Source organism: Micromonas commoda, chromosome 12 (genome assembly GCF_000090985.2).
Source record: "Micromonas commoda chromosome 12, complete sequence".
Lineage (NCBI taxonomy): Eukaryota > Viridiplantae > Chlorophyta > Mamiellophyceae > Mamiellales > Mamiellaceae > Micromonas > Micromonas commoda.
In genome coordinates this window covers 747,963-772,945 of record NC_013049.1, presented here as the reverse complement: position 1 = coordinate 772,945, position 24,983 = coordinate 747,963, and the positions used below count along the sequence as shown (strand labels likewise).

The 24,983-nt window shown below is 67.4% G+C and overlaps 11 protein-coding genes across 11 annotated transcripts; 9 read left to right on the top strand and 2 right to left on the bottom strand.

Annotated features, from left to right (window-relative positions):
* Positions 1-22: 22 nt before the first annotated feature.
* MICPUN_62981 (predicted protein) lies at positions 23-526 on the top strand (the record flags this gene model as incomplete). Its single annotated transcript, XM_002509298.1, has 1 exon — positions 23-526. One exon carries the CDS (start codon positions 23-25, stop codon positions 524-526), a length of 504 nt encoding a protein of 167 aa, XP_002509344.1.
* A 245-nt stretch (positions 527-771) lies between these two features.
* MICPUN_62982 (predicted protein) lies at positions 772-1,518 on the top strand (the record flags this gene model as incomplete). The annotated part of the gene is made up of 1 exon (XM_002509297.1): positions 772-1,518. The coding sequence occupies one exon, from the start codon at positions 772-774 to the stop codon at positions 1,516-1,518; it is 747 nt and encodes a 248-aa protein (XP_002509343.1).
* A 110-nt stretch (positions 1,519-1,628) lies between these two features.
* Positions 1,629-3,158, top strand: MICPUN_62983 (predicted protein; the record flags this gene model as incomplete). Its single annotated transcript, XM_002509296.1, has 1 exon — positions 1,629-3,158. One exon carries the CDS (start codon positions 1,629-1,631, stop codon positions 3,156-3,158), a length of 1,530 nt encoding a protein of 509 aa, XP_002509342.1.
* Positions 3,159-3,492: 334 nt separating this feature from the next.
* On the top strand, positions 3,493-8,822 carry MICPUN_62984 (hypothetical protein; the record flags this gene model as incomplete). The annotated part of the gene is made up of 2 exons (XM_002509295.1): positions 3,493-3,663; positions 3,840-8,822. The coding sequence occupies 2 exons, from the start codon at positions 3,493-3,495 to the stop codon at positions 8,787-8,789; spliced, it is 5,121 nt and encodes a 1,706-aa protein (XP_002509341.1). The 3' UTR covers positions 8,790-8,822.
* A 156-nt stretch (positions 8,823-8,978) lies between these two features.
* MICPUN_62985 (peptidase M50 family protein) lies at positions 8,979-11,641 on the top strand (the record flags this gene model as incomplete). Its single annotated transcript, XM_002509294.1, has 2 exons — positions 8,979-10,966; positions 11,266-11,641. 2 exons carry the CDS (start codon positions 8,979-8,981, stop codon positions 11,600-11,602), a joined length of 2,325 nt encoding a protein of 774 aa, XP_002509340.1. The 3' UTR covers positions 11,603-11,641.
* Positions 11,642-12,275: 634 nt separating this feature from the next.
* On the top strand, positions 12,276-14,286 carry HEMA (glutamyl-tRNA reductase; the record flags this gene model as incomplete). Its single annotated transcript, XM_002509293.1, has 2 exons — positions 12,276-12,537; positions 12,827-14,286. 2 exons carry the CDS (start codon positions 12,276-12,278, stop codon positions 14,176-14,178), a joined length of 1,614 nt encoding a protein of 537 aa, XP_002509339.1. The 3' UTR covers positions 14,179-14,286.
* A 42-nt stretch (positions 14,287-14,328) lies between these two features.
* Positions 14,329-16,449, bottom strand: TOC34-2 (chloroplast envelope protein translocase; the record flags this gene model as incomplete). The annotated part of the gene is made up of 1 exon (XM_002509046.1): positions 14,329-16,449. One exon carries the CDS (start codon positions 16,447-16,449, stop codon positions 14,332-14,334), a length of 2,118 nt encoding a protein of 705 aa, XP_002509092.1. The 3' UTR covers positions 14,329-14,331.
* Positions 16,450-18,378: 1,929 nt separating this feature from the next.
* MICPUN_68014 (predicted protein) lies at positions 18,379-19,356 on the top strand (the record flags this gene model as incomplete). Its single annotated transcript, XM_002509292.1, has 1 exon — positions 18,379-19,356. A coding segment is annotated over one exon (978 nt), but the record flags the coding sequence as incomplete, so codon positions are not given.
* An 817-nt stretch (positions 19,357-20,173) lies between these two features.
* Positions 20,174-20,680, bottom strand: MICPUN_62989 (predicted protein; the record flags this gene model as incomplete). Its single annotated transcript, XM_002509045.1, has 1 exon — positions 20,174-20,680. The coding sequence occupies one exon, from the start codon at positions 20,678-20,680 to the stop codon at positions 20,174-20,176; it is 507 nt and encodes a 168-aa protein (XP_002509091.1).
* A 463-nt stretch (positions 20,681-21,143) lies between these two features.
* On the top strand, positions 21,144-21,959 carry MICPUN_87321 (predicted protein; the record flags this gene model as incomplete). Its single annotated transcript, XM_002509291.1, has 1 exon — positions 21,144-21,959. One exon carries the CDS (start codon positions 21,144-21,146, stop codon positions 21,957-21,959), a length of 816 nt encoding a protein of 271 aa, XP_002509337.1.
* A 2,164-nt stretch (positions 21,960-24,123) lies between these two features.
* MICPUN_109256 (predicted protein) lies at positions 24,124-24,819 on the top strand. The gene has a single exon (XM_002509290.1). It carries the CDS (start codon positions 24,247-24,249, stop codon positions 24,772-24,774), a length of 528 nt encoding a protein of 175 aa, XP_002509336.1. The 5' UTR covers positions 24,124-24,246; the 3' UTR covers positions 24,775-24,819.
* Positions 24,820-24,983: the final 164 nt, after the last annotated feature.

Below are 24,983 nucleotides of genomic sequence, written 5' to 3'. Positions count from 1 at the left end.
CGCGATTTGCCGACCGGCGCCGATGCGCCGGGCATCCTCTCGATGCTCTCAGGTGGTCCGAATGTCCGCCGACCCGTCCCTGATTCGAACCGAGGACGGGGACGACGGCGTGCAGTTTGGAACGGAAGAACGCTCGGTGCTTCGCATGGGCCGCGGCAAGGGCGATGCTCCGCGCATCTTCCCTGCGGGAATCGATCCGTCGCTGTACACGCTCGAGCAGCTCGCGTTCCTTAGCAGGAAGGAGCAGGGGATCATGCCCACGGGCCACGACTGCAGCTGCTGCGACGGCGTCGGCACCATCATCTGTCACTCGTGTCGTGGGCAGGGGACCAACCAGCAGAGCCAGGAGTCCAGGTTCGACGACGAGGTTCGGCTCAACAGCAACGCCATGCAGGCCGGGGTGGTGAACATGATGATGCAGGAGGGTATGATGTGTTGGGTGTGCCGCGGGGCGAAGCACATCGCGTGCACCTCCTGCCAGGGCACCGGCAAGCGGGACTTTGCGGACAACTGGATAGCCGATTGAATGCGTGCGTGTGTGTTGTAAACGAGTGATGAGTCGAGGAGTCGCACTCGATGGTGCGCGCGCTGGGGTTGCGGGTCGCTCGGCGCGCGCTCGCGTCCGCCGCCGCGCCGGGCGGACCGCCCCAATCTCCTAACCCGCTGCGATACGGCGGCCCCATCCTCCCCGCGCTTCCCATCGGCGTCGTGAGCGGCGCCGTGGGAAGCGCCGTCGGCATCGGGGGAGCGCTCGTCGCGGTGCCCACCACCATGCACGCGTACCGCCTGCGGCAGCTCCAGGCGAACTCCACCGCGCTCTTACTCAACGTCGCGACGTGCGCGAGCGGCGCGCTGGTGTTCGCGTCCGCGGGGCACGTCGATCCCGTCGCCGGGTGCCTCGTCGCGAGCGGCGCGACGGCGACCGCGGGACCGGGCGCGAGGTTGGCGCACGCGATGCGCGAGCGCACCCAACGCCTCGTCTTCGCGTCCGCGCTGCTGGCGCTCGCGCCGGTCATCGCGCTCAAACCCGTCATCTCGAACCCGGCGAACGATGACGACGCCAAGGAGGACGGGGGACCCACGCATGCGGGCGGCGGCGGGTGGAACGGGCTGGGCGCCTCGCGCATCGCGATGCCCCCCGCCGAGAAGATCGCGTACTACGTGGGGTTGGGCGCGGCGGTGGGCGTCGCGTCCGGGGCGCTCGGCATAGGCGCGGGCACCATGATGAGCGTCGGCCTGGCGCTCGCGGGGAACATGCCGCACAAGACGATGCTGGGCACGTCCATGGTGGCGCAGATCGGTCCGGGATTGGCTGGGGCGTGGGCGCACGCGCGGCTGGGGAACCTGCGCCTGGATCTGGTCCCGGCGCTGGCGGGTGGTGCCATGGTTGGGTCGTTCGTCACGAGCGAGGTGGCGGTGGATTTGCCGGAGGAGGGGCTGAGGGCGGCGTTCGCGGCGTTCGTGGCGGGGCTGGGGATGCACGCGATGCGGGGGGCGCTGAGGATGCCCAAGGTTTAGCTAGCTCCAGACGTAGACAGACGCGTGTAACATGTAAACACGTTTGTGCAAGAGCTCGGACGTCCCGTGAAAACGCCCAACGGACAGTGCGGTGGGCGCTGGGCGCGGGGATGGGCGGGACGGGGGAACCCGATGTCGGGCGCGATGTCGGCGGCGGATCGAAGCGGTCGCCGCTTCTGGAGTTCATGCGCCGCGATCTCCGGGATAACGCCCCGAGGAGGTCCGGCGCCACCGCCGCGCCCGCGAAGGGCGCCGACGACGACGAGGAAAATGAGAACGATGGCGTCGCGTCGTCCGCGCGCGCGAAGCCGCCTCCGTCGCTCGCGCGCGCGGCGTCCACGGCCGCGGCGCTGCGAAGGTGGCGGCGCGACGTGGTCCCAGCTTCGGCGCGGGGAGAGCGGAGCGTGCTGACGACGGACACGGACGAGGGAGTCGCGAACGACGACGACGCGTCCGACGGGGGATCGGGCGCCGAGTCGTCCCTCGACGGCTTTGCCGCGTACGCCTCCGACGACTCGGACGTCGAGAACGCGCCGGCGACCTCCGCGCGCGCGACGCACCGCCCCAAGACAAACGACGACCGCGCACGCGCCCCCGTCACGAACGACGACGACGCGCGGCACCGCGTCGCCAGGCGCGGGGCGACCGCCAAGGAACGCGCGGCCGAGGAGGAACGAACCCGCGCGCTCGCCGAGGAGGCGGAGGCGGCGCGGGTCGTGGAGTTGGGCAAACGCGCGGAACGGGACGCCAAACGCGCGGTCACGGAGCGCGTCGAGCTGCTCCGCCGCGCCGCCAGGACGCACGGGATGATCGCGAGGTACAGGGAAGAGCGGGCGACCGTCGCGGCGCGGGCGGCGGAGGAGGCGCGAGTAGAGGTGGACGAGCGGTGGCGACTCGAGCGTAACGCGATGGAAGATACCTCGAGCGCTTCGTCGTTCGAGCGAAAGACGCCGCTGCCGTCCGCGCACGAGGCGCGGCTGCACCTGGCGTACGTTCGGGAGGAGCGGAGCAGGGCGGGCGACGGCGGGTGCGTCCTCTGCGACCGGGGCGAGTTACACTCGGCGCTCGAGTGTTCGCTGTGCGAGGCGCCGGCGCATAACCCGGACGCCGCGGACGGGCGCCCGGACGGCGGGTCGTCGATCGATGCGGGGGATGAACGGGGCGGCGATCCCGCGTCCGTCGCCGCGGGCGAGCTGCTTGCCGCGAGCGGGCAGGCGGAGGTTGACCGGTGGCGGGAGCTGACGACCGTTCGAGCGAGGGCGTCGACGACGGAGCTACGGCTGACGCGCAAGGGCCTCGTCTCGTTTTCCGAAGCCTTCTTAGGGGGTTTCCACGGCCTGACGTCGCTGTGGCTGGCGAGGAACAGGCTGAGCGTCCTGCCGGACCTGGGGCGGCTCACGCCGCTGCTGGAGAGGCTCGAGGTGAGTGCCCGCGAGACCAAAAAATCGTGCGTTTCTTCTCGGTTGCACTGGTGGTTTTTCCCGGAAGCGCCGGTTTGGCGCTGGGAGGGCGCGCGCGCGACGGTGGGGTCGCCCCGCGCGTCTCGGTCGATGCGCGCGCGTGATTCGCGTCGGGGAGAGGTCCTGACGTCTTCCCGAGGGGTTTCGCGCGCGCTCGCGTCGTGGCCGGCGCCCGGGTGACGCCGGTCCTCACGCCAGGCGCCACCCTCGGAAGCAACGGAGAGTGTCCAGAACCAAACGGAGCCTGTAGCAGAGCTCTCCGTTGCTTCCGCAGCGCTTCCGTGCGGACCGGTCCGGGTCTGGTCCGGCACAGAAACTTCTCCAGAGGGGGTCCCGAGGTCCCTCATCGGGCGTTTTACCGAACTCTTTTTTTCGGTCGCCACCCACAGAAGGTGTCTGGACGCCTCCCGGGGGGTCCCGGTGAGCTCCGTTTGGCTCCGCGAGGTTCCGCTCCAGTCTCCGCGACGGGAATTTTGGGCGATGACTCGTGTTTTTGGGTTTATTTTTTCCAATCATGGCCAATCCCAGAAATCTCCGTTGGTGGATCCGTATGATCCGCAGTCTCCGTTTGGGACTTCTGAATCTTCCGCGAAAGGTCAAAATCCTTGAATTGCGAACCCGGAGGCAAATCACAGAAGCATCCGCGATGGTCCAAGAAGGGCTCCGTTTGGCTCTGTTTGGCTCCGTTTGGCTCCGTGGTGGTTTCTGGATTTCGGATTTATACGGGGGGTTTTATTCGTCGTTTTGGGTTCATTTATTTTTCCCGGAAACCAACTCCCAGCGCTCGGCAGCCGGCCGGCTTGTTTTTTTCTGCGCTTCTCCGACTGACGCGCCTCGCTCCTCCCCCCGCGCTCGTCACAGGTGAGCTGCAACCTGCTCGAGTCGCTGCCCGACGGGATCGGCCAGCTGATGTTTCTGGAACACCTCGACGTCAGCGGCAACGCGCTCGTCCGCCTCCCGAGCCTCTCCGGTCTCAAGGCGATAACCCGGCTGGACTGCGCGGGGAACAGGCTCAAGTCTCTGCCGGTGACCCTGAGCGGGTGCGCGACCCTGCGGGAGCTGTGCTGCAACAACAACCCCAGCCTCGAGTGGCTCCCCACCGACCTCGGGCTCTTCCAGCCCGAGCTGAGAGGCGTGTGGTGCAACGGCTGCGCGCTGCTGGAGCTCCCAAACTCGCTCGAGGCGGCGACGGGGCTCGTCCACCTCGACGTCGGGCGCAACCGACTTCGCCGGCTTCCCGACTCCCTCGGCGGCGGCCAGCAGCCGAATCTTCAGACGTTGCGATGCGGGGAAAATGCCATCACGGCGTTGCCCGCGGGTCTCGGCGGCGCGGTGTCGCTGCGGGCGCTCGACGCGTCGCACAACGCGCTGGAAGAGGTTGACGTGCTCGCCGCGTGCGCGACGCTAGTGGAGATTCGGTTGGGAGACAACGCCATCGCGTCGCTGCCGCGGAACCTCGCGGGAGGGCCGCGACGCCTCAAGGCTCAGCTCAAGGCTCTCGCGCACGCTTCGTCGTCGGTTAGTCGTGGTTCTACAGGTGTGCTCAAGCCGCGTGTCTTTACCGGGTGGGGCGACGGCGAGTGGGACGGGCTGCGGGTCTTCGACGCGAGCGGCAACTCGCTGCGAAAGATCCCAACCGACCTCGCGGCGACGCTGCTGGCGGGCGGGCGAACGCCGTGGAGGGTGCTGTTACACAACAACCCGATGCAAGCCTCGATACGAGCCGCGCTGGGCCAACCGGACGCCGAGGACGTGGCAACGCTGCTGAGGTACCTGGACGCGCTGAACGACGAGCTGGAGCTGATGGATCGCGACGAGTCGGAGCTCGGCGACCGCGCTCGCAGGGTGCGCGAGGGCAAACTCAGCGCGGAGTGCCCCGCGAGGATCGAGAAGCCCGAAATCGGCGTGATGGATCGAAGCGATCGGTTCGCGAGGCGCGTACACAGGCGGTTCTCGGTGTCGGAGGACGCGCCGAGGGTGTTACAACGGGTGCGAACGGCGAACCCCGGGGCGTTGGAACGCGTGAAGCCGATTGACGAGCAGTACCTCCTTCGGTGCGAGGCGAGGAAAGCCGCGGCGGCGGCTCGGGCGCGAACACGTTGGGGCGCGGCGATCTTCTCCAAGATGAAGGGAACGAACGACGTCAAAGAGGCTGCCGCGAAGCTCCAGCGCCGGGACCAGCTCCTCGACGCGATCAAGCGCGCCACCGAGGAGAAGGCGAGGAGGGACGAGGAGGAGTTCCGATGGATCCACGACGTCGAGCTCCTCCGATTCATACCGTTCCGTCTTCGATGCCAGCTGGCGCGTTCGTGCCGCGCAGTTCGGTGCACCCGCGGCGAGCGCGTGTACGCCGAGGGCGACGACGGCGACACCGCGTTCATCGTGGTCGAGGGCCGGTGTCAGACGCGTGTCAACGTTCCCAAAGACGCCGACGAGATCAACTCCGACGACGAGTCCGAGGCGGACCTCATCAAGACGGAACCCAACGGCGACGTCGTCTCCGGCGCGCTCGCCCTCGCGGACGTCGTCGAGGACTTCGCCAAACGGAACGGTCGGGACCCGAGCGAGGCGGAGAAGGAGGGGCTCTCGCGGGGGAGGAGGCACGGGGAGAAGGCGTGCGTGGGGTTAGAGACGTTACTCACCGGCGCGCCCCGGCCGCACACACTCATCGCCAAGTCCCAGCGCACCGTGCTCATGGAGATTTCGCGGCGGGAACTGGCCAAGTGCCTCGCGGAAGACGACGCGTCGCGCGCCAAGGAACACGCGCTCAAAGTGACGCGTGCGTACAACGAAGCGAAACGCGCCTTTGTCGAGACGTACGGCCAATCACAGGGCGCCAGCTGGGGCGAGGACGCCGTCGCTGAGGAGGGCGCCGACGCCTACCGCGAGTCCCTGCTGGAGACGCCGCCGGCGCCTAGCGTGCGAGAGGCGCTTTTCCGCGCGGAGGCGTCGAGGCAGATGTCGGCGACGCCGGGGTTTGACGCGATTGATTCGGAAGAGGAGCGCGACGCGATGGTCGAAGATTATTTCCGTCGCGTGAAGGTCACCGCGCATCACCTCGGTCTCGGTTTACCCGACGACCTGTACTCGGAATCCGACGAGGAGGTCCTGCCGTGGACGAGGACGTGGCGCGCCAACCGAAGCGTCGAGCCGCCCGAGCTGCTCGGGTCCGATCCCGACGGCTCGTCTTCGCTCGACTCGAATCGGATAGCGGAGTGGGAATCTCTCCGGGCCACGCCCCTGCTCGGCGGCGGCGCCGGCCTGTTCCTCTGCTCCGAGCCCACGCTGACGAAGGCGGAGTTGCGTCACGTGGTCAGCGCGGGATGCCGCAGGGTCGCGGCGAGGCAGGATGAGCGCCCGTTGTGTCTGGAGAACGATCCGGGCGAGAGAGGATGCGCGTACGTCGTCTCCGGTAACAGCCGAGGCGATATCGTTCGAGCGCGACGACCGACCAAGTTCGATCCCAACCCGGTGCCCGAGCGCGTCGGCGTCGTCAAGCCCGGGGACGTCGTGTGCGCGCTGTCTCTGCTCACGGGCGCCAAGGCGACGCAGACGGTGATTGCGTCCACCGCCGCGAGGGCCCCGCCGAAGATGAAGGCGCTGGAGATCAACAAGAAGTGCCTTCGAGCCGTGGTGATGCGTCGACCGACCGTGCTCGACGCCATGGCTCGCGTCGTCGCCGCCGACGTCGCCCAATCGTCGTTCGCGGACGACGCGCGGGGCGTGCCCCTGGAGAAGCGGGCCGCGAACGAGCTTCGAATAGCGCACAGAATCGCCAACGCCGGTTGGCGTCATTACGCCGTGGGCTGGCGCACCTGGGTCCGCGTGGGTTCCACGGTGCGCGCCGAGTGCAGGCGGAGGATCATACGCGAGAAACTCTTCGGCGGCGGCGCCGGCGCGTTCTTCGCGGCGGCGGCGGGCGCGTCGCTCGACGCCGCGAACGACGACGAGATGATCGACGAGGCGAACAACCGCCCGCCGCAGGCAGAGACGGCTCAGAGGCGCAGCAGCAAGCGAAGGGGCGAACTGGTCGACCTGGACAACTCGCAGGCGCTCGGGATGGCGAAGCCCTTACGCGCGCTCATCGCGTCGGAGCGCGCGGCGATCGCGGCGCGGTCCACGCGCCGCGTGCTCGCGCGCGCGGGCGAGGTGTTCGTGCAGCAGGGGTTTCCGGGAAATTCCGCGTTTTTGGTGCTCGGCGGGTCGCTGGAGGCGCTGGTGAAGAAACCGGGCGCCCAGGACGACGTCGAGGGAGGAACCCTGTGCCGCGCGGGTAAGCTGCGGCCCGGCGCGTGCTTCGGCGAGACGTGCCTGCTGCTGGGCGCGAGGCGCGCGGCGACGGTGCGCGCGACGCGGGATTCGTGGCTGTTGGAGGTTGGCCGACGGGGGTTGGAGTGGGCGCTTCGAGAGAGGCCCGCGCTCGCGGATGACCTCGCGCGCGTCGCCGCTAAGGGCATCGCCCGCGAGCGGGTGATCGGCGACGAAGCCGCGGCGGCGGCGGCGGACGACGAAGACGACGACCTCGGATTGATCGACGACGACGCGAGAATGTCATCCGAGGAGCACCGCGAACTCGTCGAACGCGTGACGAAGTGGGTGTTTCACGGGGAAAAACCTCGGGGGGAGGAGGGCGACGCGGACGACGCGAAGGCGCCCGCGGTTGACGACGACGGGACCCCCCACGGGTTGCGACCCACGCGCTCGAGGCTCGCTTTCGGCGAGGCGACCAAAAAAGTCATGGGCGTGCTCCAAAACGTGGATTGCTTCGCCGCGCTGGACCGGACGCAGATGCTCGTGATGTTAAGGGAGGGTGCGGACCTAGAGACGCATCCCCCGGGGAGCCGCGTGTGCGAGCAGGGCGACGACCGCAGGGACACGATGTTCGTGGTCATGGAGGGCGAGCTGGAGGTGAAGGAGGAGACGCTGACAGATCCGAGATCGTCCGCCGCGTCCGGAAAGGTGGACAAGAAGGTTCTTCGGACGTTGCGACGCGGCGACGTCTTCGGAGAATCGTGTCTGTTTACCGGCGCACCGCGCGGGTGCACCGTCACCGCCACGTACAGGGGAGCCACGCTGATCGAGCTGAGCCCCGCCGCGATCGCGCCGATACTGAGGAACGTGGACTCGTTCGTGCCCACCGTCGCGCAAGTACTCGCGAGTCGCCTCGACGCCGGGGACCAGGCGCCGAACCAGGGGCCAAACCAGGCAACGTACCCGGACCAACACCCGGACGCGTTGATCGATCGCGCGGCGAGACTAGACGCGTCCATACGGCTCCGACACGACCTGGCCTTCCCCGGCGAGGATGCGCCGAGGTCTTTCGACGTCTCAGAATTCCGTCTTTCAGAAAAGGGAACGGAAAGGTCGGTCATCGACGAGTCGTTGTCCGGCTTGCTTCGAGCGAGGCATCCGTTTTTCAGAAGGTTCACTTCCGAGGAGCTGGCCGCCGTGGCCGCGCGCGGCGTCGCGCGCGAGATTGGCACCGGTAAGCACCTGTGCAGGCAGGGAGACGCTGGGAAGACGATGTTCATCGTGGTCTCCGGGGTGGCGATGGTGTTTCTCGAGGAGCGAGTCGGCGAAAGGGCGGTGAAACGGAAAGTCGGCGAGGTTGTCGCCGGACAGTGCTTCGGCGAGGAGTGCGCGCTGCGCGCCGGTGGGGCGGCCGTTGACCGCGTCAGCACGATAATCGCGTCGCCGCCCGGCGTGAGGGTCGTCGAGCTCGGGGCGGGCGCGTTCGAGGCGGCGTTCGCGCGTCGGCCCGCGCTCGTGGACCTCGCGGGTGAGTACCTGGCGAGTTTGGAGTTAGTCTAAATAGCAGTTAGTCCAAAGTGGAACATAATAAATAGTTACAAGATTCACAAGACGTTCGTATTTGTCCATTTGGCTATTTTCGCGGAGGCTGCCCACCCGATGCGACTCGACTCGCTGCCCGACGAGATCCGCGGCTAAACCTATCCACCCGCACATCGACGCGCGGAGAAGCGCGTGGAAGGTGGCGATATGTCGACGCTGAGCTCCGCCGGAGTCGTCAGCCTCGGTGCGACAACGCGCGGGGGTCTCCCCGCGCCGCGCCGCCGCTCGCGGGCGCACGTCGCCGCGCGAACCGTCAACGCGGTCCGCGCGGGCGGCGACCCATCGCCATCCGCCGTTTGGCCGCATCGGGGCGCAAACTCGGGGCGCCGCGTCGCCCGCCGCGGCGACGCGGTGGTTCGCCGGGGTTTCCTCGATCGCCTCTTCGGAGGCGATAAGAAGGAACCAAGCGACGGGAACGGCGACGAGACGCCCGCGTCGAAGCCCGTCGCGGCGCCCGATACGGAGCCCGAGCCCCCCGCCGCGACCACGTCGTCGTCATCGTCCGCCGCTTCGACCGCGTCGGATCCCGCCGCGGCGCCCGCGAAGCCCAAGCGCAGGGTCGAGTACGACATGCCCAAGCCGGACTTCACCTCCACGATGTCCGCGCTGGACGCCCTGGTGGGCGCCACCGACGAGGAGAAGCAGCGCGAGGAGGAGGCCAAGGCTGACGACGCCGCGTTCGCCGAGGCTGAGCGAAAGCGACTCGACAAGGAGGCGTCGAGGTCGTCGTCGTCGGACGATTCGGACGGCGTCACGCTGACCGTCGCGCCCGGGGTGCTGGAGGCCATCGAGCAGGCGGAGAAAGCGCGAAAGAGTGGATCCGTGCCGAAGGACGTCGAGTCGTTCGGGGGCAAGCCCAAGGGCGAGACGGAGGGCGCGAAGGAGGGCAAGAAGATCCAAGTCACGCTGGACGACAAAGCCGTGAAGCAGATGATGGATAAGGACTCGTGGCTGGACAACGTGGTGGAGGGCCTCTCCGAGTCCGCCGCACGCGAACGCGACGAGCGCACCCCGGAGGAGAACGCCAAGCTCGACAAGGTCCTCGCCGACCTCTCCGACCTCGCGAAGAAGGATAAAGGCGAGCGATCCAGCGACGAGGTTCGCGAAAAGTTCGAGTCGCTCTTTGAGATTTTGGAGATCAGCGACGAGCCCGCGGTGCCCAAGGAGGACATGGAGAGACTCAAGAAGGAGGTGTTCGGGTACAACACCTTCTGGGTGACGGGCACCGAAGATCTCGGCGCGGAGATCGCCGGCGAGGGCGTGCTCGTCAAGGGTAACCTGAGGGCGCCGAGGCAGGAGGTGTTTGAGAAGGTTCAAGCCGGGTGCGAACGGCTGTTTCCGAACAAGTACACCGTGTTCGTCCTGGAGGAACCGGGCGGGATCTTCGACGACGACTCGTCTCCCGGGGCGTCGATGTCCGGCTCGTTCGACTCGTCCGACCCGAGCGCGAACACCCGCGGACCGAGGGTGTCCTTCCTCATCGTGCCCGCGGACAAGGCGGGACCCAACCCTTCAACGTCTGGTTGGCAGTACCTCGTCGCGATGGTCCTCTTCGGCCTCACCGCGGGCAGCGCGTTCCAGCTCGGTCTCGTCGCCGAGGTGAGCCGGCTCCCCGCGGCGACGATGGACTGGCTCGCGGCGGGGTCGCAGGGTATCGACACCACCTTAGCCCCCGGCGAGCTGCCCCCGGGCTTGGAAGATTTCGACGTTCAGGCGTACGTGGAGGGTGCTTTTCCAATCGCGGGTGGCATCTGGGCCGTCTCCGCCGCGCACGAGGTGGGTCACATGATCGCCGCGGCGGTGCGCGAGGTGAAGATCGGCATCCCGTTCCTCATACCCAACGGTCAGCTCGGTACCTTCGGGTCCATCACGCAGATCAAGTCCCTGCCAAAGACGCGCGAGGACATCTTCGACGTGGCTATCGCGGGACCCATCGCGGGCACGGTTGTCGCCTCGACGCTCTTCTTCTACGGGCTGGCGCTGAGCGCGGGGGGCGACGCGAGCGAGCTGCTGCCGATCCCGTCGGAGCTCTTCAGCGGATCGCTGCTGCTCGGGTCCATCTCGGAGATTTTCCTCGGAGACACGGGCAACGCGGCGAAGGGGGTGATGGTGCACCCGCTGTTCATCGCGGGATGGTGAGGAACCCGTGGCTCTCTTTTCGTGCTTGGTTTTTTTTACACCCTGCTTTTTTCCGGTTCCCGGTTGTTGGTCTCGTGAAGACAATACACCGACTTTCCCCCGAAGGTTGTACGGAGTTACCCAAGGCGCCGAGGGCTGAAAAGTTCGACGCGTCGTGGCTTTTACCGGCTGCCCATGTGGGTCACTTCCATGACTCTGAAGATCTCGAGTAACCGCGGAACCAAACCGGCTGCGATTGTTTCAACTCCACCCGGCGCGTCGCTGACCTCTCGTCCCCTTCCCCGCCGAAATCCAGGTGCGGTCTCGTGACCCAGGCGCTGAATATGCTCCCCGTGGGCCAGATCGACGGCGGACGGGTCACCCAAACCGGGTTCGGGCGCAGGGCCCTCGGGCTGACTTCGTTGGGCGTCTACATCGGCTTGTCCCTGGGCCTCATCGCGTCGAGCCTGAGCCTGTCGTGGGCGCTGTACGTGCTCATCTGCCAGCGGACGCCCGAGTTTTCGCCCCAGGACGACGTGACGGAGGTTGACGAGGCGAGACAGAGAACGGCGCTGCTCCTGATCTTCCTCGCGTTCTTGGTGCTCCTGCCGGGCGGCCAGGGGGTGTCGCAAGACGTCATGCCGATGCTGTGAGTGTTGGGGTGGTGAATACAAAAAATCATACTGTTTGCTCGTACGAGTTTATTTCGTTTGTCGTCAAATGCGAAAAGGTCCGCACCGCGCAGCCGACCGTTTAGCCACTCGTCCCAATCATCAACTCTGTCGCCACGTATGGGTTTCGTGTACCAAAAAGCGAAAGTTCCCGGATTTGCAGATCGCCGAAGAGAGGCCGGTTCGTCACAGCCTGGAATCTCCAAAAATATCTTCCCTCCGATTCTGTTGCGCCAAACTGGTGATTGGGGAAGGTCCGAGACAGATGACACTGGCGTTTATTCTTCCTTTTCAGAACTCCACGCATCCCCTCCCGGACGGATTTTGGCGACCGAATTCGTATGCGTTGCAGTTAAAAAATCCGGGAAAAAGCCAAGATTGTGCGCAAGATATCGAGCGGGGATCTCACGTGAAAACGCGACGTGATTGGCCGGTTTGATCTCCTTTATTGGCGTTGCCCGTGACGAGAGGCCCCTTTGAGGTGCTGTTATCGGTAATCCGTAACCATTCCCGTTCCCACCGTCGAGCTCGCGCACGTCCCGTGACGCGTCCCGACGCACCGCACCGGTTCACAGAGTCCGGCGCGTTTCCGCAACAACACCGCGGTTGAATTTCAGCGAGGAGCATGGCAGCTCACTCCGTCGCCGCGCCCGCGATGGCGCTTTCCGGTCGCGTCCGAGCGATGGAACCTAAGCGATCCTCCGCGAAATCCAGCGCCTTCGCCACCGGCGGAAAGTGCGCGGCGAAGGCCCGCGCGACCTTCGCCCGCGGGCGCAACACGGTGACCAGGGCCGTGGTGACCCCCCCGACGACGCACGACAACGCTCGCCCGGACACCACCCTCAGGCCCGTCTCCGCGGCCGCGGTCGACAGCAGCAAGGCGCTCGAGCAGTTCCGCAGCATGGGCGGCGCTTCCCGTAAGTTTCATATTCTGACCGCCCCTCCGCACCGCCGGTGACGCGCCGCGCGACGCGCACGCGACCGTTTCGAACCGGGTTTGGCGTTGCGGACTACACCCGCGGGTGATCACCACCCTCGCGCCGCCGCGGAACCCGCGAGAGCGGTTCGCACCGCGCCACTTTCGGCATGCGTATCGCACGGTGCCACCGTGGCAATCTCCGTATATTTTCTCCCCCTCCCTCGGATAGCACGCGCCCGTATCCGCATTCCACTCACCCCACCGTCCCACCGTCCGTCCCCAAACAGGCTACGCGTCCGAGGCCAAGTCTTCGATCGTGTCCATCGGCCTCTCGATCCACACGTGCCCCGTCGAGGTGCGCGAGAAGATGGCCGTCCCTGAGGATAAGTGGGAAGAGGCTGTGAAGCAGCTCACCTCCTACCCCCACGTGGAGGAGGCGGGCATCCTCTCCACTTGCAACCGCATGGAGATCTACGTCGTGGCGCTGAGCTGGCACCGCGGCGTGCGCGAGGTGGAGGAGTGGATGAGCCAGTACTCGGGCATTCCTCTCGACGAGCTGCGCGAGCACCTCTTCCTGCTCCGCGATCAGGATGCCACCTCGCACCTCCTCAAGGTGTCCGGCGGCCTCGACTCGGTGGTCATGGGCGAGGGCCAGATCCTGGCGCAGGTTAAGAACGTCTTCGCGCTGGGCGAGAACGTCGAGGGCTTCGGCAGGCACCTCTCCGGCCTGTTCAAGGCTGCCATCACCGCGGGGAAGCGCGTGCGATCGGAGACGTCAATCGCGAGCGGCGCCGTGTCTGTCTCCTCCGCCGCCGCCGAGCTCGTGCAGATGAAGCTCCCGTCCAACTCGTTCGACGGGTGCCGCGTGATGATCGTCGGCGCGGGTACCATGTCCCGTCTCCTCGTCAAGCACCTCGTGTCCAAGCGGTGCACCGAGATGACCATCGTCAACAGATCCGCCGGGCGCGTCGAGGAGCTCCAGGCGGATTTCCCGGAGGCGAACATCAAGCTGGCGCTCATGGACGAGTTCCTCCCGCTCGCCGCGGAGCACGACGTCATCTTCACCGCGGCGTCCACCGGCGTGATCATCACCAAGGATGACCTCGCCACGATGCCCGCGGCGGCGGCGTGCGTCGACGGCAAGCGTCGCCTCGTGGATATCGCGGTGCCCCGCAACGTCGACGCCGACTGCGGAGAGGACGCCAACACCATCTGCTACAACGTGGATGACCTGAAGGAGCTGGTGGAGGCGAACAAGGAGGCGCGCGAGCGCGCCGCGGACGAGGCCAGGGAGCTGCTCGCTCAGGAGCAGGCGGGTTTCGAGGCGTGGAGGGACTCGTTGGAGACGGTGCCCACGATTAAGAGGCTGCGCGGGAAGGCTGAGGCGATTCGGGCGACGGAGCTCGAGAAGGCGATGGGCAAGCTCGGCGACGGGCTCACCAAGAAGCAGATGAAGGCGGTGGAGGAGCTGAGCCGCGGGATCGTGAACAAGCTCCTGCACGGGCCCATGCAGGCGCTCCGATCCGACGGTACGGATCCGGCGCAGGTGTCCCAGACGCTCGTCAACATGCACGCGCTCGAGGATATGTTTGACCTCAAAAACGACGGCGTCCCGGGGAGCCGCAACGGCAAAAAGTAGAGGTGGGACGGGAGAGAAAACAAACAATTCTTTCGGGCGAGTAGCGCTCGGGAAAACCATATCATGAGTTGTACCAGTATTTTAATTGCATCGACGCAATGACCATTCACGAACAAACGCGAAACCGAAGCCGTCCCCGCGTGTCTCGTCTCATCAGAATGACCTCGCGAGCCCGCAGTGCATTCGACCGGCTCCCTTTTCGCTGACGGCGTACTCGAACCTGATGGGACCCACCGGCGTGTGCATCGCGATCCCCGCGCCGTACCCGTACCCTTGTCCGGGCTTGCCCCTCGCCTGCGCCGGATCCCCCAGCACCTGCGACCCGCTCTTCAGGTCGCTGCCGATGTCGAAGAACACGTACCCGTCGAACTGATCGGGCGCGAGCGGCACCGACAGCTCGGCGGAGCCGACGATGAACTTGCGACCCGTGCCCACCCCGCCCTCGGGGTACCCCCTCACGGAGTTGGCGCCGCCGATCTGGAACGCCTCGTACGGGGGCAGGTCCCCGATGATGTTCCCGCCCTTCGCCGCCACCTCCAGCGTGGCTCCCATGGCGTGAAACTTCCGCCTGGCGCGAACCACGACTCGGTTGAACCAGAGCATATCCGCGGTCACCGGCACGGCTTGCTCCGCGGTGAGCACCAGGAGCGCCTCGTCCTTACCCCTGCCCTCGTACACGAACCTCGAGAGGACGTTGAACGTGGTGTCGTGCGGGAGGCCGCTGAACGTGAGCGGGGAGTTGTACGCGTCGTGGAGGCACGTCTGCTTCAGGTCGTCGTGCGTGTACGCCCTCTGATACGTCGCGGAGAGGGTGCCGGTCCAGGACGCGGCGAGCGGCCTTCGGTACTCGACGCCGGAGATGACCTTGCGCACGTACAGAGCCTTGGGGCCGTCTCCCGCCGCGGCGACGTCGTCGACGTCCTGGTTGTCGTCCGTGGGCTCCGCCTTGGCGTGGATGGGCTCCAGGGACGTGCTGTCGCTGTCGAGGAAGACTCGGCGGGAGGTCCTGTGCGAATCGCCGATCCACGGATCCGTGTGCGACAGCTTGACGTCGACGTCGGGCTTACCCCCACCGGGCGACGGGGACAGCTCCACCCTCGCGGTGAGGTTCTGGCACTTGCCGAACAGGTTTCGCCTGTAGTAGTCCGCGTTGGCTACGAGCGCGGACATGCCGCCCTCCTGCAGGCCCTTCGCGCTGATGCCGCCGCCGCCGCTGAATCCCGCCTTCTGCTTCTCCGTGACGTTCACGATGGCGTCCATGATCGGCGAGCCGTCCACCGCGTGCAGCCTCTGCGAGAACTGCACGTTGACGTTCTCGAGCCCGCTCGTGTTGGTGAGGTCCGTGATGTCCTCGGACATGCGGCCGGAGAGCGTCGCTCCGGGCCTGATGTTCTTGAGATGGCGGAATATGTACGCCGGCTTGGTCTGCCCCTCGCACGGCTCCCTGGTCTTGCGGTCGATGAAACGGACCTCGACGTTCCCGATCCTCGGTTCCTGCACCTGCAGCTCGATGATGCCGTCGGCGGAGATGCCCACGTTGACGAACTCGTGCGCGACTTTCTTGTCGTTGTACCACTCCTGCATCTCGTGCACGGCGGCGACCATGGCGTTGGTGTTGAGCACCTTGCCAATCTGCGGCTTTATCACGCTCTGTATGACGGTGACGGGCAGCTGGGACGCCCCGCGGAGCACCACGGCCCGAACCACGGGGTTCGCGACGAGCTTGAACTTGAGGGACACCCCGTCGCGGGTGTCCACCGACTCCGGGGCGACCGCTTCGAACAACCCGGTGCTGAAGATCCTCCGGACGTCGGCGCTGATGTCGGCGACGGTGTAGGAGAAGTTCGGGCGGATGGTGACGACGGATCGCGCGAGCTGCGCGAGGTCCGGGTCCTCGGCGTCGAATTCCACGGAGGAGATGAGGATGGGCCGGGAGTCGTCTCCCGCGGAGGCGGGGTTGCCGTCGCTCGAAGACCCGGCGTCGGCGATTTGGGCGATCGACGGGCGGGCGACGAACGCCATTCCCGCGCCGATGAGCCCGATCGGCCTCGAGGATCCCGGCGACGACGCGGGGCCCGACCCGACGCCGGTGGCGGCGGTGAGGCTCGCGACCGCGGGCCCGCGCGCGGCCGCCGACGCGCGCTCCCTGATCCGCGCGAGCTGCGCGCGGAGGGGTCGCACTCCATCCCTAACGGTGTTCCCGAGGGAGCGCGCGCGCTGCGCCCATTCGTTGGGCGCGCCCTGCCGCGCTCGCTCACCCGAGGTGTCCATCTGTCTTCCCCGCGCGCGAGACGCCGGGCGCCCGTCCTGCGCTCGTCTCTTGTGACCTCCACTCGGCGCAGATGCTGACGTTGGATTAGATCCTTGTTCAAACGTGCGAGACCGGGCGCAGGGCGGACTTTTTTTTGGCAACCGACCTACGTATGTCAGCCTTCGGCTCGGTTCCGCGCCTCCCCGCGCCCACAAAGCGCCTCGGACGCGCCTTCGACCGAAGGGGTCCGACCGGTGAACTCGGCGCACGGCACTCGCGCCGCGAGCGACGCGCGATACCCCCCGGCGACCCGCTCGAGGACCCGCGCTTTTCGCAGTTGCGAGGCGGTGACGAAAATCCGCAACGACCGCTGTGCCGCAGGTGCCGATACGCGGCGAGGAGCACTTGGCCCGTCACGCATGTCTCACGCGCGCGATACTCGCTCGGCGAGGGCCGCGACGGGCGGGTCCGGCGCCAAGCCAGGGACGAGCTCGTTCGCGTCGCCGGGAAGGGACGCGGCGTCGAGCTTCGGCCCGTACGCGGGGATACGCCGAGTCGGGGGAGATCACGCCGCGGCTGCCGGATCTCACGGTGGCGCCAAAGCGGATGCGCAGCGGCAGAGGGAGTTTAGGTTCTCGTTCGACGAGGCGCGCGGGGTGTCCGGGGCGTATCCCGCGCGCACCAAGGGACGAGCGACCACCGCGGGACCCTCGCGAAGCACGGCGACGCACGTGAGACCCACCGCCATCCCGCGCGGCGCGCCCGACGTCGACAGCCCCTCGCCATCTCCATTCCCGGTCAACGGCTCGAAACCTTCCGTTTTTTCTGATTCTCGATTCGGATTCGCGTCCGCCGCGCAGGCCGTCAAGTCGTTCGAGCCCTCGGGCATGAGCAGGCAGACCGCGCTGGGAAACCGCGCACCCGTCCCTTTGACGGACGCGAACGGGTCCGCCTCGTCGCGAGGACCCGCGCGGCTCTCGGCGTTCGGGTCGACCATCCCGGCTTCGGCTCGATCCTCATCCTCGGCGACGAAAACAACAAACCTCGCGTCCACCCCGTGGAACCAAACCTCCGCCGGGGATTCCCTCCGGCGGCCCGGCAGCAGCGCGAGGCCCGGCAGCGCGCGTCCCACCAGCGCGGACCTCCTCCACGGCCGCGGCGCCACCGCCATGTACGAGCAGCTCCGCGCGAGCACCTCCGCTCAGCGACCGTTCAGCGGCCGAGCCACAGGGCGAGCCGTCGCGACGTTCACGCCGACGAACCGATACGTGGAGGACGCCGCCGCGCGATCGATGCGCGCCGCCGCGGACGAGGCGTCGAACGCGTCCATCTCGGCGCGGTCGCGCGCGTACCGTCCGCCCGTCGTCGTCTCGAACGTCGAGCTTCGGGAGCGCGGGTGGAACAATCCAAACTCACCGGCGACGCGAGTGAAAACCGCCTCGCGATCAACGGACGGTTCAAAAGGTGGTGTTGGTGTTGGTGGTGTTGGTGGTGGTCCCGTCAGTGATCGTGTCGGTCCCGTCCCGTCGTTCGCGCGGGCGCCGGTCGATCGATCCGACGTGGAGCGACGTGGAGCGATGTCCGCGTTGGAGAAGCTGGCGATTTCTCCGCCGCCGTCGCCCGTACACGAGGGCGCGACGGGTCTCTCGGTTATACCGGCGTCGACGGGTCTCTCGCCCGGGGCGCCGCTTGCGGACATCGTCGCCGCGTCCAGGCCCGTCGCCGCGTCTTCGACCGCCTGCGCGCCCGACCCCGTCCAACCCCCGATTCGCAGGCTGGTGAACTACGCCGTCTCCGCCGGTATCGAACCTCGGGTTGAAACTGGAAACTTGAAACCGTCGAAACCGGATTCGCCCGGGTCGCCGCCGGTGGAACGAACCGCGGGCAAGCACAGGCCTCGCTCCGCCGTCGCCAGGCCCGTGATGGACATCGGGTCCGTCAACGAGCGCTCGCAGCTTCCGGGGTACAACCTCGGCAAGGTGGTCGGCGAGGGCGGGTTCTGTAAGGTTCGGCTCGGGGTGCACCAGGTGACGGGGGCGAAGACGGCGGTGAAGCTCGTGGACAAGGCGAAACTCACGGAGGAAAACGACAGGCGAAGGGTGGGACGCGAGATCCGAGTGCTCAAGCGGCTGGCGCACGAGCACGTCATCAGGTTGTTCGACGTCGTGGATTCTCCCAAGATTGTCTACGTCGTCATGGAGTACGCCGACGGCGGCTCTCTGCTCGATTACGTCAGGAGGCGTAAAAAGCTGCCCGAACCAGAGGCGGCGCGTTTTTTCCACCAGATGTGCCGCGGGCTGGACTACTGCCACGGCGTCGGGGTGGTGCACCGGGACGTCAAGCTGGAGAACGTGCTCCTGGACGCTGGGGAGAACGTCAAGCTCATCGATTTCGGTTTGAGCGCGGTTCTCGCCGGCGACGGCAAAAAGCTAAAGGTGCACTGCGGGTCCCCTTCGTACGCGGCGCCGGAGATTGTCGCCAGGAGGGCGTACGACGGTCCACCGGTCGACGTGTGGTCCAGCGGCGTGGTGCTCTTCGCCATGGTGGCCGGGTACCTGCCCTTCCACGCGCACGGCGGGAACAAGCAGGAGCTCTGCGCCAAGATTCAGCGCGGCGCCTTTACCGTTCCCGACGCCGCCACCGAAGATTTCCGAGCGTTGATCAAGAGCGTCCTCAAGGTGGATCCCGTTCGCCGCGCGACGCTGCGACAGTGCCTGGACTCGCCGTGGATCCGCGCGCACGTGCGGAGCAGGGACCACGACGCGGGTAAGGCGGCGCCGGCGCACTACCCAGCCGCCGTCTCCGGCGCCGACCTCGACTCGGCCAGGGTCGAGTCGCTCACCGACGCTGGCCTCGACAGGCGGAGGCTGGTGGAGCACCTTCGAGCCGCGGACCACAACTACTACACCGCGGCGTACCACCTGCTGGCGTACAGGGACACCGCCGCGGCGGGCAGGGACGTCAACTTTGAGGTTGAGGCGGCGGCGGCGAAACAGGCGGCCGTCGCGCCCGCGCCCGCCGCCGACGTCCCGAGAGTGTTCGCGCCGAAGCCCCGGCTCATACCCGGCCACGACACGCACCCCACGGTGAGCAAGGTGGCGGGAATCACGCGCGCGCAGACGGCGAGGTCGCCGAGGGCTGTGGGACGCGCCGCGGCGCCGATCGCCGGCGGCGGGGGCGGGGGAAGGGAGGTGGCGTCGGCGCGGGGCGTCGGACCGGTGACGAGGGGACCCGGTTCGTCGGGAAACGTGACGAGGGGTCCGGGAGCCGCGGCGGCTTCAGCTGTGAACGTTGGGTCCGCGGGGTACGCGAGGAGCACGGAGGCGGCGAGGATGCACCGCGCGGCGACGGTGATTCGGCCGGGGTCGGCGGCGCCCGGTGGGCAGCGTCGCACCGTGTACTAGCCAACTAGACCGCCGTCGAGGCGATTGGATCATTATTACGAGTAAGAGTTACCGCCGAATGTGTCGCATCAAGATGATGCTCGCGTGAGTCGTCCCGTGCTGGACGCCGCCTGATGTTTTGTCGTCGTCTCGACGTGGAGAGGGGTCCTCAGCCGCAGCTCTTGCAGCTCGAACACTCGTGCGTGTCCAGTGCAGTACAATGATAAGCCAAGCAGGCAGGCAAATAACGTGGCAAGCCTGCTTGGTTTCATGCACTGGGCACGCACGAGTGCGCATTGTGCGCTTGCTGCAAGGGTTGCCGCCCAGGACCCGTCCCTCAGCACGACCGCCTCGCCAGCGGTCAAATTCCTCCGCACCCCTCCCCCCTCAGCCACTCCACCACGTGCTCGTGGCGCCCCTTGACGGCGTAATTCCACACCGACCCGCTCCACGGACACCCCATGCTCACGAGCCACTTGAGCGCGTCGAGGTGGCCGCCCTCCGCCGCCCCCGACGCCGCGTCCTCCGCGAGCGAGCACCCCTCGTCCACCAGCCACTCGAGCACGTCCACGTGCCCGTTTCTCGCCGCGTGATAGGTCCACCTCCGGTCCATCTCGTAGGACGGGTCGAGGGTCAACCATCGCAGAACGTCGAGGCGACCTTCCTTGCACGCCTCGGTGCACGCGTAGCTGCACTGACGCCGGATATCCTCGTGCGGCATGAGATTGTCTCGCGTGAGGAACGCGATAGGCTCGAACGTGAACATCGCCGCGCGCGCCTCGCGGCTCACGCCCGCGAGCGCGAAGAGGTCAGAGACGTTCAGCCTCGACAGGATCTCCATCTCGAAGAGCAGCGGGACCTCCTGCATGAGCGGACCGAGGAGCGCGCCGAAGTCGTCGCTCGGAGTTGACGCGTCATCGGATGAAAACGACGGAGAACGCGCGGTCATGCGCGTTGCGCGCGTGGACGTGTTAGGGGCGGGGGTTCCGGTCAACCACGACTTCGTCTCGGAAACACCGTCAACGAGAAAAATCAGTTCAGTTGGCGTTTCCGACAAAGTTGACTTTGACCTTCCACCCCCTTCTCCAGGACGAAGTGAGGCGACGCTCGCGTCCGTCGCGCCACCTCGCCTCGCCGCGATGACGACGGAACGGGAGCGTCGCGAGCGCGCGCGTCGCGAGTTCATGCGCGAGGAGGCCAAGAGGACCACGGGGGTGCTGCTCGCGGTCGGTTACTTCTGTCTGTTCCGTGCGTTATTCGTGTCCGTGTCCGTGTCCCTCGTCCTATTCCCCGTTGTGGCGACCGCGGAAGGGGCGTGTGCCCCGGACCTCATGGTCGTATCGCCGCCCGAGACGACCGCACCCGACTCTGCGACGCGGTTCGTGGACATATCCGCGCCCATCAAGCAGGGCGCCCAGACGGACCCGCCCAAATGCGCGCCGAACGTGTCCTACACCAACCACTCTTCACCCGCTCCACCGGAACTCGACGCGCTCTTCCCCGGACTGCGTCTCGGAGATCTGCCCGGCGGGGACCTGTGGGCGCTCGAGCGCGTCGAGATGTGCACGCACTCCGGGACGCACATCGACGCGCCGTGGCACTACAGCGCCACGATGGCGGACGGCTCGAAGCCGATGACGATCGCGGAGGTTCCACTGGACTGGTTCCACGGCCGAGGCGTCAAGCTCGACTTTCGCGACGTTCCCGACGGTCACGTCGTCACCGCCGCGGAGATACGGGCGAAACTGCGCGAGGTCGGACACGTGCTGTCGCCGGGGGACGTCGTGCTGATGAACACCGCCGCGGGCGCCGCGAGGGGTGACGCGAATTACATTCACCGGGGGTGCGGCTTTGGCAGGGACGCCACGCTGTTCCTCACCGGCGAAGGCGTGAGACTCGTGGGCACGGACGCGTGGTCGTGGGACGCGCCCTTTATCCACGTCGGACGCAGGTACGAGGAGACGAAGGACGCGTCGATCGTGTGGGAGGGTCACAAGGCTGGGCGCGAGCGTCCGTACGTGCAGATTGAAAAGTTGGCAAACCTGGACAAGTTGCCTTCGTTTGGTTTCGACGTCGCCGCTTTTCCGGTGGCGGTGGAGGGCGGGTCCGGGGGTTGGACGAGGGCGGTGGCGATCCTCGACCGATGACGACCGACGGGCTCGACCGATGGGCTCGACCGATGGGCTGAAGCGCCGTCGAGTCGCGCGAGCCTTGGATGCGAGGGAAGAGTGACACGTTGTTTGCGAGCAGTCAAGTTATACTCGAGTACAAGTACTGTGCAAGTACGTTTTTGTTTCCGTGGCTTTTGCCTCCGTCGCTCGCCACTTCGCCATGGCGCAGTCCGAGGGGGCAGCGGCCTCCCCGTCCGCCGGGGGCGGCGGCGACTCACGCGACGATGGCTTCGTGCCCGTCCCAAAGGATGAGCCGCTCTCGCCGCCGCCGGTACGCGCCCCGACGGCCTTCGTCACCGACCCGATCCGTCCTCGCGCTGTCGCGCGGCCGTTCAAAACCACGACCCCGATCCCGCGACTGAGCACCGCCCCTCCCCCGCGCGTATCGCAGCCCTCCGTCAAGAAGGTGACGTCGCGGTTCTTCTCCAAGGCGACTCCCGAGTCGGCTCCCGACGGCGCGCCGTTCGCGGCGCGAGGCGACGCGCCCGCCGTCCGCCGCGGGGGCAAGATGCGACGGTCGCACGCGTCCCTCCCGGATGCGGTGGCGGACGCCCGCGCGGCGCTCGAAGACTTCCGCGCGGCGGCCGCCAAAAAGAACGCGCACAAGGACCACGGGGACGCCGCCGAGTCGGTCCTGATCCCTTTCCGGCCGTTCGTGGACGCGAGGATCGCGGCGCACGCGGACGCGGCGAGAGGCGAGGTGCTCTTCGTCCGAGAGACGACGACGCGAGACGAAGACGACGATTTCGACGACGCCTTCGCGGACCGGGCGCGTACCCGACTGGCGATCAGGCCGACGACCACGTCCAAATCCCTGCGCTCACGAGCCGCCGACTCCCACCTCCCGGGCGCCGCAGCCGCCGGGAAGGTGCTGTCCTCGACGCTCACGGAGCTCGACAGGCTGCACGTCAACGCGAGCTGCCGTGTTCGGCAGCGAGCGCCCGCCGTCGCGACTGCCCGCGCGCGACTCACCCAACTCAGACGCGAGTGCAGGGACGCGTTCGGGGCGCTCGACCCGGCGGGGTTACTGGCGCGCACGGAGGCGTCACGAGCGGCGAAACGGGCGCTGCCGGCGGCGAGGGACGCCGCGTACTTCGCGTCGGGACGGTCGCAAGTTGGATCAATCGACGAGCTGAGGGACCAATGCCCGCTCTTCGCGAGCACAAGAAGCCCGCACCACCTGTGCCTCCACCTGTGCTACTACCGCGAGTACGATCCCGCGCGACAGCTGTTCGTGCTGCGAACGCGGTGCGCGGCGGCGAAGGGGAGCGCGGCGGAGCTGGACGGGTGGCGCGCGGAACTCGCGCTCGCGCGGAGCACGGAGGCGGTGAGTCACCGGGGCGAAAAGAACCGGCGGCGGCGAAGGCGAAGGGGGGTCGGCGACGGTTCGGACGAATCGGACGATGACTTCGACGACACGGACGACGACGAGGACGACGACGACGATGGCGCAGGGGATGAAGGGGCCGGGGACGACGACGTGAACGGCGTCGAACGGTCAGTCGCGCGCAAGAGGCCTCGCGTGAGACGAAGAAGAACCAAGCGTCGAGCGATTGAAGACGGGGGTTGGCTGGCGGGCGACGCTCTGCCGTGGCGGGTCCGGTTCGTTTCGCCCGAGGGGGAACACTTTCACGACGGCGCGCAGGTGCTGGCCAGGCTCGGCGTGGACGCGCTCGGCGCGGGCCCCGCCGCGGCGAACGCGAACGGCGGCGGCGGGCTGGGCAACGAGACGTTGGACGATTTCGACTGGGCCGGCGCCGCCGCCGCGTCGGCCGAGATCGTCGGCAGCCCGGGGACGAGGGTCAGGGGACTGGGCAGCCCGCCCGCGGCGTCGCGCCGACGCCCAGGGCCCAGGGCGCGCGGCCAGGTGGCACCCGCGCCGAGGCGACTGGACCTGGGCCTCGGCGCGGTGCGCTCGACGCACGGCGGGTCCGGCGTCCGCCTGGCCAGGCCCGAGGAGGGCGGTTTGGACCAAGCCACCGACTTGCTGCGGGCGTCGCTGTGGCCCGCGTCGGCGGACGACGCGGTGGGAACGACGCCGGTCCGACACCGACGCGTCGCGGCGGCGGCGGGCGAGCCCAGGTCGCCGTTCAGGCTCGCGCCCGATCCGTTCGAGGTCCCCGGGGGTGGGTCGGACCAAACGGAACAGCCGGTAGAGGAGGAACAGCCGAGCTCCGTCGACTGGTGGTCGCCGCCGAGGTCCCCGTTCGGGCTCCTGGAGGAGATCCTTTGGTCCGACGAGTGGAAGCTCCTGGTGGCGTGCATGATGCTCAACTGCACGACTCGGTTGCAGGTGGACAGGGTGCTCTGGCGGCTGTTCCTCCTGGTGCCCACTCCCGAAGACGCCGTAGCGTTGGGAGCGTTGCGCGACGGTGGGAACGACGGTTTCGACGGCAAATCCGGACTGGACCGCATAGAGGAGATTTTGCGTCCGCTCGGTCTACACCGCAAGCGCGCGAGGGCGCTGGTGAAACTGTCCGAGGACTACGTCGCGGCGAGGGGCGCCGCGCCTCTTCCGGGACCGCCGGGCGCGACCGGGTCCGACGACGACGACGACGACGGAGGAGGAGGACGAGGTTCTTTAGGAGGTTTTTTCGGGAGTTCTCGTCGGCTGAGCGCGCCGGTGGCTTCGCTTCACGGCGTGGGCGCGTACGCCTCGGACGCGCACGCGCTGTTCTGCGAGGGCACGCTGGGGGTGGCGCCCAGGGATCACGCGTTGCGTTGGTGGTACGCGTGGGCGTTGGAACGAAGGGAGAGCGAGCGCAGGGAACGAAGGGCGGCGCGGGGTTGAGTCGCGGCAGGGTAACAACGCAAACGCGAAAAGTGCCTAAAGATCGGCAGCGGGAGTCATCGCGATAGGGTTCTTCCCCATTCCCCCGATCCCGTGCACGTGTCGTATGAGCATTCGGTCACACGCCCTCGTCCAGCCTTATCTTTTCCTCGTAATCGGAAAAAGAATCCCCCGAACGGGAGTCAGCGCAATTCGAGCGAAACTGGCCG

Coding starts and splice junctions, on each gene's coding strand:
- MICPUN_109256 (XM_002509290.1), top strand. CDS start 24,247: ATGATGCTCAACTGCACGACTCGGTTGCAGGTGGACAGGGTGCTCTGG.